A 10,140-nucleotide genomic window follows, 5' to 3' on the forward strand; every position below is an offset into this window, starting at 1 on the left:
CTCTCTCTCTGTCCATATTTGTTCTGGCCAGTCTTAATTCAGTCCTTGACTTGAAACAAGGACAGGACAGACTCTACCTACCTCTTACCCCTTCCCACCCTCTACCTTCTCCAATCAGAAACTGGTAGGAAACAAAAAGCCCACATTTCCACAGTAACCACTCAGATGATTTTATGAAAGACGGATCCATTTCTTTCTCCACCAAACCCGTCCTGTGGTTTTACTGTCGGAAGATGAAAATAGTAACTTTGCCACTTACATTGACCATTTTTATTTATTTATTTCACCTTTATTTAAGTTATATATTTTTTTGTTATTTCCTGATGCCCTCTGTCTGTTCTGCTGTGAATAATCACATAGGTGGAAACAGAGGTATGAAATGGCCATTGGTCAAGTTGTCTATTTAATAGATTCCACTGTTTATCTACATAAAGACATGCTACGGAACTTTGGCGACTACTAAATATATTTTGAAACCTCCCACTTTGGGCTGGATGTTTCAATGTGTAGTTCATACATGCATGATCTATTAGCAGAATTACTGTCGTACCTCAATTAGCCACAATGGTGAGATGGCGCCGGAGAAGATGGCTGCCGTTTTACAGCCCTCTAACCAATTGTACTATTATGTGTGTTTTTTCGTGTTATTTGTAATTTATTCTGTACATAATGTTTCTGCCATCGTCTCTTATAACCAAAAAGAGCTTCTGGATATCAGGACAGCGATTACTCACCTCGTATTGGACGAAGATTTTTTCTTCAACGAGTCGGACGCGAAGGATATCCTACAGACACCCGACAAGGCCCAAATCCCTGTCATTCGCAGGAGAAAGAGACCGAGATATCGTGGACGTAGGTCGGGGTGCCTTGTAAGGATTCGACGGCAAGCGATGTAAACTGCCTCTTCCATCAATTATATTAGCCAATGTTCAATCATTTGAAAATAAATTAGATGACCTAAGATTACGGTTATCCTACCAACGGGACATTAAAAACTGTCATATCTTATGTTTCACCGAGTCGTGGCTGAACGACGACATGGACAACATACAGCTGACGGGCTATACGCTACATCGACAGGATAGAACGGCAGACTCCGGTAAGACAAGGGGTGGCGGTCTGTGTATATTTGTAAACAACAGCTGGTGCACAAAATCAAATACTAAGGAAGTCTCTAGGTTTTGCTCGCCTGAGGTAGAGTATTTTATGATAAGCTGTAGACCACACTATTTACCAAGAGAGTTTTCATCTATATTTTTCATAGCTGTCTATTTACCACCACAATCCAATGCTGGCATTAAGATTGCACTCAATGAGCTGTATAAGGCCATAAGTAAACAGGAAAACGCTCATCCAGAGGCAGCGCTCCTAGTGGCCGGGGACTTTAATTCTACCTCATTTCTACCAGCATGTTAAATGTGCAACCAGAGGAAAAAAAACTCTAGACCACCTTTACTCCACACACAGAGACGCATACAAAGCTCTCCCTTGCCCTCCATTTGGCAAATCTGACCATAACTCTATCCTCCAGATTCCTGCTTCTAAGCAAAAACTAAAGCAGGAAGCATCAGTGACTCGGGTAATAAAAAAGTAGTCAGATGACGCAGATGTTAAGCTACAGGACTGTTTTGCTAGCAAAGACTGAAACATGTTCCAGGATTTTTCAGATAGCATTGAGGAGTACACCACATCAGTCACTGGCTTCATCAATAAGTGCATCGATGACATCGTCCCCACAGTGACCATACGTACATACCCCAACCAGAAGCCATGGATTACAGGCAACATCTGCACTGAGCTAAAGGGTAGAGCTGCCGCTTTCAAGGAGCGGGACTCTAACCCGGATGCTTATAAGAAATCCCGCTATGCCCTCCGACGAACCATCAAACAGGCAAAGAGTCAATACAGGACTAAGATTGAATCATACTACACCGGCTCTGACGCTCGTCGGATGTGGCAGGGCTTGAAAACTATTACACACTACAAAGGGAAGCACAGCCACGAGCTGCCCAGTGACACAAGCCTACCAGACGAGCTAAACCACTTCTATGCAAGCAACACTGAAGCATGCATGAGAGCACCAGCTGTTCCGGATGACTATGTGATCACGCTCTCCGTAGCCGATGTGAGTAAGACATTTAAGCAGGTCAACATTCACAAGGCCGCAGGGCCTGACGGATTACCAGGACGTGTACTCCGAGCATGTGCTGACGAACTGGCAAGTGTCTTCACTGACATTTTCAACATGTCCCTGACTGAGTCTGTAATACCAACATGTTTCAAGCAGACCACCATAGTCCCCGTTCCCAAGGACACAAAGATAACCTGCCTAAATGACTACCGACCCGTAGCACTGATGTCTGTAGCCATGAAGTGCTTTGAAAGGCTGGTCATGGCTCACATCAACACCATTATCCCAGAAACGCTAGACCCACTCCAATTTACATACCGCCCCAACAGATCCACAGATGATGCAATCTCCATTGCACTCCACACTGCCCTTTCCCACCTGGACAAGAGGAACACCTATGTGAGAATGCTATTCATTGACTACAGCTCAGCGTTCAACACCATAGTGCCCTCAAAGCTCATCACTAAGCTAAGGATCCTGGCACTAAACACCTCCCTCTGCAACTGGATCCTGGACTTCCTGACGGGCCGCCCCCAGGTGGTAAGGGTAGGTAACAACACATCTGCCACTCTGATCCTCAACACGGGGGCCCCTCAGGGGTGCGTGCTCAGTACCCTCCTGTACTCCCTGTTCACCCATGACTGCATGACCAGGCATGACTCCAATACCACAACAGTGGTAGGCCTGATCACCGACAACGATGAGACAGCCTATAGGGAGGAGGTCAGAGACCTGGCCGTGTGGTGCCAGTATAACAACCTCTTCCTCAACGTGACCAAGACAAAGGAGATGATTGTGGACTACAGGAAAAAAAAGAGGACTGAGCACGCCCCCATTCTCATCGACTGGGCTGTAGTGGAACAGGTTGAGAGCTTCAAGTTCCTTGGTGTCCACATCACCAACGAACTATCATGGTCCAAACACACCAAGACAGTCGTGAAGAGGGCACAACAAAGCCTATTCCCCCTCAGGAGACTGAAAAGATTTGGCATGGATCCTCAGATCCTCAAAAAGTTATACAGCTGCACCATCGAGAGCATCCTGACTGGTTGCATCACCACCTGGTATGGCAACTGCTCGGCCTCCGACCGCAAGGCACTACAGAGGGTAGTGCTTACGGCCCAGTACATCACTGGGGCCAAGCTTCCTGCCATCCAGGACCTCTATACCAGGCGGTGTCAGAGGAAGGCCCTCAAAATTGTCAAAGACTCCAGCCACCCTAGTCATAGACTGTTCCCTCTGCTATCGCACGGCAAGCGGTACCGGAGCGCCAAGTCTAGGTCCAAAAGGCTTCTCAACAGCTTCTACCCCCAAGCCATAAGACTCCTGAACAGCTAATCATGGCTACCCGGACTATTTGCACTGCCCCCCCACCCCCACCCCATATTTTTACGCTGCTGCTACTCTGTTAATGATTTATGCATAGTCACTTTAACTCTACCCACATGTACATATTACCTCAACTACCTCAACTAGCCGGTGCCCCCGCACATTGACTCTGCACCGGTACCCCCCTGTATATAGCCTCCCTACTGTTATTTTATTTTACTTCTGCTCTTTTTTTCTCAACACTTTTTTGTTGTTGTTGTTTTATTTTATTTTTTTATAAAAAAATAAATGCATTGTTGGTTAAGGGCTGTAAGTAAGCATTTCACGGTAATGTCTACACCTGTTGTATTCGGCGCATGTGATTTGATTTGATTTGAAATCCCTAGTTTGAAAGCGACTATTTTTGTAGAATGTGTGCTGCGCCATTTTCCCTACATTTTCCCCCATGTGGGCCAGCCTTTGTGGGGTCTGGTCTGGTCTGGTCGGGGTAGAATTCAATAGTAATTGAAAGTGAATTTACATTGCTTGAGTAAACAACTTGATTGACAGATTTTTAAATGGGCGCTTGTAAACCACCCTATCTTAGGCTCTGTACAAACAGAGAGACAGATCTCTGCAGCACATGGATTAGGAATGTCTTTATGAGACTAAGATTGGACGAAGGGGAAGATAAAGATTAAACATGGATATGTTGGGAGAGGTAATTCACTGCAACAGGCAAAAACGGAAATTAAGACACTAGTTTTGAAAAGGCGTCGGACAATATATTTTCCATTATCATTGTTGCAAATATTGCGTGTTGAGAGAGAAGGGAAAATACATTGTATGATATTGTTTTTCCAATATTTGCTCACTCCATTCTTATGCAAAGCCAGGAGATAATGAGAAATATATGAGGATGGCACTGCAGGAAGGCTGGGAGCATTTTTCAAGAAGCGGAGCAAAGCCTTGAAGCTGCTGACAGGTTGGGGAGTGGGCATCAATCATGTGACAGCTGTGAGCAGTGCTGGTGCTAGCAGGGTCTGAAAAGGGCAGTTTTGAGCAGCCATCTCCCCCCTTCCTCCCCTCTCCCCCCTCTCGCCCCCGTCGTCCCACTCAAATTTGCCACCTCAACAAGTTGACATCTCACAGAGAGGGAGAAGGAGAGGGAGAGGGAGAGGGAGAGAGAGAGGAAAAGAACGAGAAATGGAGAGAGAGAGAGAGAGAGAGAGAGAGAGAGAGAGAGAGAGAGAGAGAGAGAGAGAGAGAGAGAGACAGAGAGAGAGAGAGAGAGAGAGACAGAGACAGAGAGAGAGAGAGAGAGAGAGAGAGACAGAGAGAGAGAGAGAGAGAGAGAGACAGAGGAGAGAGAGAGGAGAGAGAGAGAGAGAGAGAGAGAGAGAGAGAGAGAGAGAGAATGATAGAATCCATCTTGATTCCAGCCTGTAGTTGCTAGGGGACGGTTGGGGTCCAGTCCCTTTCCTCCTCCTATCACGGCCTCCCTCTCTTCCACATGGCTTCACTCAACCAGGTTTTAAACCACCCAGGTCAAAGGTCATGACACATGTTTGTAGATGAAGGATTAGTGCTTGGCTGATTTGAATACCATTCACCCCCAGCCTCCCCTCTCCCTCCATCCCTCCAATAGTGTGCAGCCCCCTAATAGAGCAGTGGAGGGCTGAGACGGCCAAGAGCACCTCTCTCCTTTAGCTCTGCTCTCTCTCACAGCAGATCAGCACATCAGTCTTTTTCTCCTAAGCCCTCTGACTAACTCAGGTCTCTCAGCTCTACACAGAGAGACAGGCTCAGGAAGATTACCTAATTATCTACTAACTATTGCTATTAACCAAAAGAGTCAGCCATCTTGGTTTATGCAATATCATTCAGTTAAAATGGTCAATTTGATTCAGTTGACGCGTGAATGTGCTGTCAGAGGCGGTTATTCATCACCGATATCACAGGTTCACCCAGTTTCTGGAGAATCAGCTGTATTACGCTATAAGAAGGAGGTGACAGGACACATTCACCCACACACAGACACGCACACACACACACACGTGCACACACAATGCGGCATTGGAAGGAAGAAGCTAGCATGTGATTGAGACATCTCAGACTCTGAGGGCTATGGAAGACTAATCCGTGAAATGAAACTTCACTGGTAGGAGGGGGAGAGAGGGGAAAGCATAAAGAGATAAGACAGAGAGAGGAGAGGAGTGAGAGACGGAAAAAGAGAGAGAGAGAGAGAGGGAGGGCGGCAAGCCCTTGAGCTACGAGGATCAGCAGACAGACATCGGAGGCTCAGGATGTCGCTCTCCGAGCTGCAGGTAAGGCAGGGGGAGGACAGTGTCACCTCACCTTACAGAGGCAGGGAGAGAACTGTGCAGTGGCGGGGAACAAAGCCAACCCAGGGAACAGGAAGCACAATGTCTAGCCTAGGACAGTGAGGGGAAGCTTGCACTCACTGTATTCCATGTCCGCAAAACTAGAACAAAACACAGGCCACTCAAATCCATTCTAATTCAATATCCTCCTCCAGCTGTTATCTCTGAAATCACTGCCCTGATCTTTGTCACCTGAGACCCAATGAGAGTGGCTGAGTAAATAAAACAAGCTATAGTCTGTTGGTAACCGTGACCATGGTAATGCAATACAAACAGACCCCTGAAAGATGAGTGTGTGTGTGTGTGTGTGTGTGTGTGTGTGTGTGTGTGTGTGTGTGTGTGTGTGTGTGTGTTTGTGCATGCACATGTGTGTGTATGTGTGTGACTCTCGCTCTTTGTCCCTGAAGAGGATTAAAGGAGTAGTTCACTATTTTACAACTTGATGTTAGGATGGTTCCTCACTCTGAAAGTAGTCTATGGGCCAGGAGAAACTGGAATCCATGGTTCAGTTCTCTTTAAACAGACACTGCTAACTTTAGCCACCACAAGCTAACAATCAATGGGAGTGATGGGTGCATGTGAGCATGTAAAAAAATAAATAGCCAAATCACCTTTAAGTAACATCAAACAAAATATGGAGTTGATTTGAATTGATTTCAGGTGATTTGAACATAATCTTTAAAAACATGCTCACATGCCCCCATCACTTCCATTGATTGTTAGCTTGTGGTGGCTAAGGTTAGCTGACATTTGTAGTGGCTGTTTAAAGAAGACTGAACCCTGGATTACATTTTCTCTTGGCCCATAGACTACTTTCAGGGTGAGGAACAATCTAACATCAAGTTGTAAAATAGTGAACTACTCCTTTATTAGCGCAGGTCGAGTGTAGGTGACAGTGCTGAAGTCGTGCCTTGGCGCTAGCTAGAGAGTCGTGCCATCTCTTCTCTTCAGCTGCCACACGTCTCTTTCATCTCCAGAGCCCAGAGTATCAACGGCACAGTCTCATAATGTCCCTCTGTAGCCATGAATATGGATGGCTCTGTTCTGCCTGCCTCATTCTTCCTAATGGGAGGAATTAGGAAAATAACCTAATGTGCAGTGTTAATGACTCAGACGATTGTAATTTTCGCTCTATGCATATGTATTACCTATTTGTAAATACTTTTGTCTAATTAAATGGGCTGAGAAGCTCTAGGTTCACTAGAGGAAAAAATGTGGATGAAAAGGGAGTCGTTTAGTATTTCAGAGGGAAATTAAAGATGCTTTTAAAAACGCCCATGAACAAAGAATACAAGTCATAATCTATAGTGCATTAAAAGGGATATAGAATGAGCACTCAATTGCAGCCATACAGTATATAAACATCTGGGTCATAAAAACAAGGGCTGGAATTTGAATGATAAAAGCAGCAATTTGTAAATCATTGTTTTTATGAGAAGAGTATAATTCTTTGCCATTGTTCAGAGGACAATGGTTTGTGTTCTAGTGCAGTCTGGGGGATTTATGGAACTAGTGGTTAGTGTGCTTCCAGTGATATTCTATATAGAGGCTATTGTGGGGCGATAACTCAGATTTAATCTCACTTGTAAATTCTGGGACAATTTTTCAAAAACATAAACTTTAAGTGTCTTGTCTCCGCGATTCATTGGGAAGGAAACCCTTTGTCTCACACTGGGATAATTGTATTTTGGGAAGGACAGAGGGAGAGCTAATAAAGCCTCATATCTGCCTCCCTCTGATCCTCTGTTCAGGATGAATAATTCTACATTGGAATGACATCTCAATCATTTCAAAACTAGATATTCCTACCAATGTTACATTTCTGATATATATTCCATGTTTGAATGTTAACGACAATTTGTGAATTGTGAATGCATGACCATTAAATGAACAGAACGGGCATCCGAAAAGCACCTACCTTCACCTTCCATGAACCATTCATACCTTTAAACATGTACCTGTCACACTCGAAAGGCAATACTATTACACAATTGACATTACAATTGCCAATACTTAACACGTTAACATTCGTATTTAGCATGTACAGCATCAAATCAGAGTCGTAGGAATGCAATCATTATGCATTATAATAGTCCCCATGAGTTGTTTCAGTTTCACAGCCTACTCCTCATTGACCTTGGCTTTGCTGGTATTTGACTTCCTCTCTGCGTACCTGCACTAGTTTTGTGTGTCGGTGTGTGGCTCAAGGGGTCATAGCTGGCATGTCCCGTGGCAGTCAGTCTAAGAGGACAGAGCAGAACAGTCAACCATAGATCCAGTCAGTGCACACACACAGTCTGCTGTCACTTTCCCTCCCTGGCACTCTGTTATTTAACTCTCCTTCCTCTCCCTCCTTCCCTCCTCTCCCTCTTTTTCTGCCTCCCGCCCTGACAGGACCTCCCTCGGCGCCACAGAACCTGGTCTATAACATCAACCAGACCACGGTCAGCCTGGAGTGGAGCCCGCCGGCCGACACGGGTGGCCGCAACGACGTCACCTACAGGATTATGTGCCGGCGCTGCAGCTGGGAGCCGGAGGAGTGCATGCCGTGCGGGGGGAACGTGGGATACTCCCCCCAACAGGCGGGATTAGTGGACACCTACGTGAGCGTGGTGGACCTGCTGGCCCACGCCAACTACACCTTCGAGGTTGAGGCAGTCAACGGGGTATCTGACCTCAGCCGCACCCAGAGGCTGTTCGCCGCAGTCAGCATCGCCACCAGTCAAGCAGGTAAGGAATCTGATTGGCTCATAGAGATAAAATATAATGTTCTGTTTAATTCTGTGGTTTGGCTAGATTCTAGAACAAGGTCCTGCATCCTAACTGAGAGAAGGAAAATGTGTTTTTTCACCCTTCCCTGTAAACTATATTACTTGCACTTTCATATTCCGCTGGTGTGATCTAGAATTGCCTTTTTGTTTAAGTTACAAAGAAATACACATTTTCATATGTGGCACTTCATGTTCTCCTAGATGTTCTGGAAAAGCGAGGAAGATATGGCCCTTTTAGGATACAGTATAAAGTTAAACGTTTGCACTTAGTGTATGCACTATACAAACTAGCATATATTACATACAAAACCATATAGCTATTTTGCACTGAGGTCTGCAGTACTAAGTACCGTAATCATACCACATTGGCATTAATGATCATAGGCTGATCTACAACATTTATAGTTGGCATATTACCCAGATTAATTTAATGTGTGTATCTGAGATATTTACAGATATGGTGGCAAACATTAGTAGCATAGCAAGGCTTGCTGCCAGTTGTACCATAGGAAACAGTGCGTGTCGCTAACTCCCCTGGGAACCTAACATAATTAAAATGCTGTCTTTTTTTGGTGACACCAACTGAAAGCAGCACTACACCTTTTTTAATTCATTATTTCTATGGATCCACCAAACAAGATTTATCTTTCATGCTCAAGCATCCATGAAGCACAGTTGGTGACAAAAGGGAATACTAACTAGGGTCATTAAAAGAGGGTTGCACAGCCATTGTAGCTTGTAAAGAGTGTTTGGGGAATATTATCATCATAACCATGTTGCTAACCAGTAGCTATGAGAATTCTGGGACTCGTGTGGTGCACACTGAGGCTCTTGTGGTATACGTTTAAGTTCGAATTTGAACCACCTTTCAGATTACCTGAAATGAGGCTTGGGATGTTGTCTTTTTAGGCTTAGCTTCACCCCAACCCAACGCTATACATTAATGCAGAAGAGCTGCAACTCTTTCGAGTTTTCTTGCTCAAAGAATTGGGGCAATCCTGAACATGCAGCCATGTCCTGTGGTGCTATGATACTCTCCCAGTAAGATGAATCTGCATACAGTATCTGTTGCATTTCAGACATTTTTGATTGCACTCATTATTTGTTTGCATGTACTGAGAAAAAAAAACATCAACTAAACAAAATAGAAGACGCAATATCGCAACAACCCCCATTCTAAGATTGCCAAAAGGAGAGAGAGGAGAGATAAAGAGAGAGAGCGAGAGAGAAATAGAATGGATAATTGCGGCCAGGCAGCAGAATGAATGTGGGTTAAACTGTAGGGAATGATGTATGTTCTGTGACACGGTTCATGACAGAGACACACGTTGGATGGTTCTAGGGGTTGCCTTGCCAAGGACACAAGGACACTGCAAGGAGGTAGACCTGCAGGAAAAGATGAGAAAAACAATTAACACATGGCTCCCTCAGAGCCTCTTATAATTAAATGTGGCATGTTGACAACAGACGATTACTCTGTTAACCCTGAGGAATATTTAGCCATCAGAAGTAGTGGGAAGTAGAAGGAAGCGTTTGATGAGGAAGA

General features: G+C 44.9%; 1 protein-coding gene across 1 annotated transcript in view; it reads left to right on the top strand.

Moving 5' to 3' along the window:
- Positions 1 to 9,815, top strand: part of LOC311123695 (ephrin type-A receptor 7-like) — a 31,937-nt gene extending 22,122 nt beyond the window's left edge. Inside the window, exon 5 of the mRNA XM_084197939.1 lies at positions 8,218 to 9,815. Within this exon, the coding sequence (XP_084054065.1) occupies positions 8,218 to 8,723 (506 nt within the window). The 3' untranslated portion in view covers positions 8,724 to 9,815. The remainder of the gene's footprint in view (positions 1 to 8,217) is intronic.
- The last annotated feature ends 325 nt before the right edge of the window (positions 9,816 to 10,140 follow it).

The sequence above is a fragment of the Coregonus lavaretus genome, assembly GCF_964263955.1.
Source record: "Coregonus lavaretus genome assembly, contig: HAP1_SCAFFOLD_744, whole genome shotgun sequence".
Taxonomy (NCBI): Eukaryota; Metazoa; Chordata; class Actinopteri; order Salmoniformes; family Salmonidae; genus Coregonus; species Coregonus lavaretus.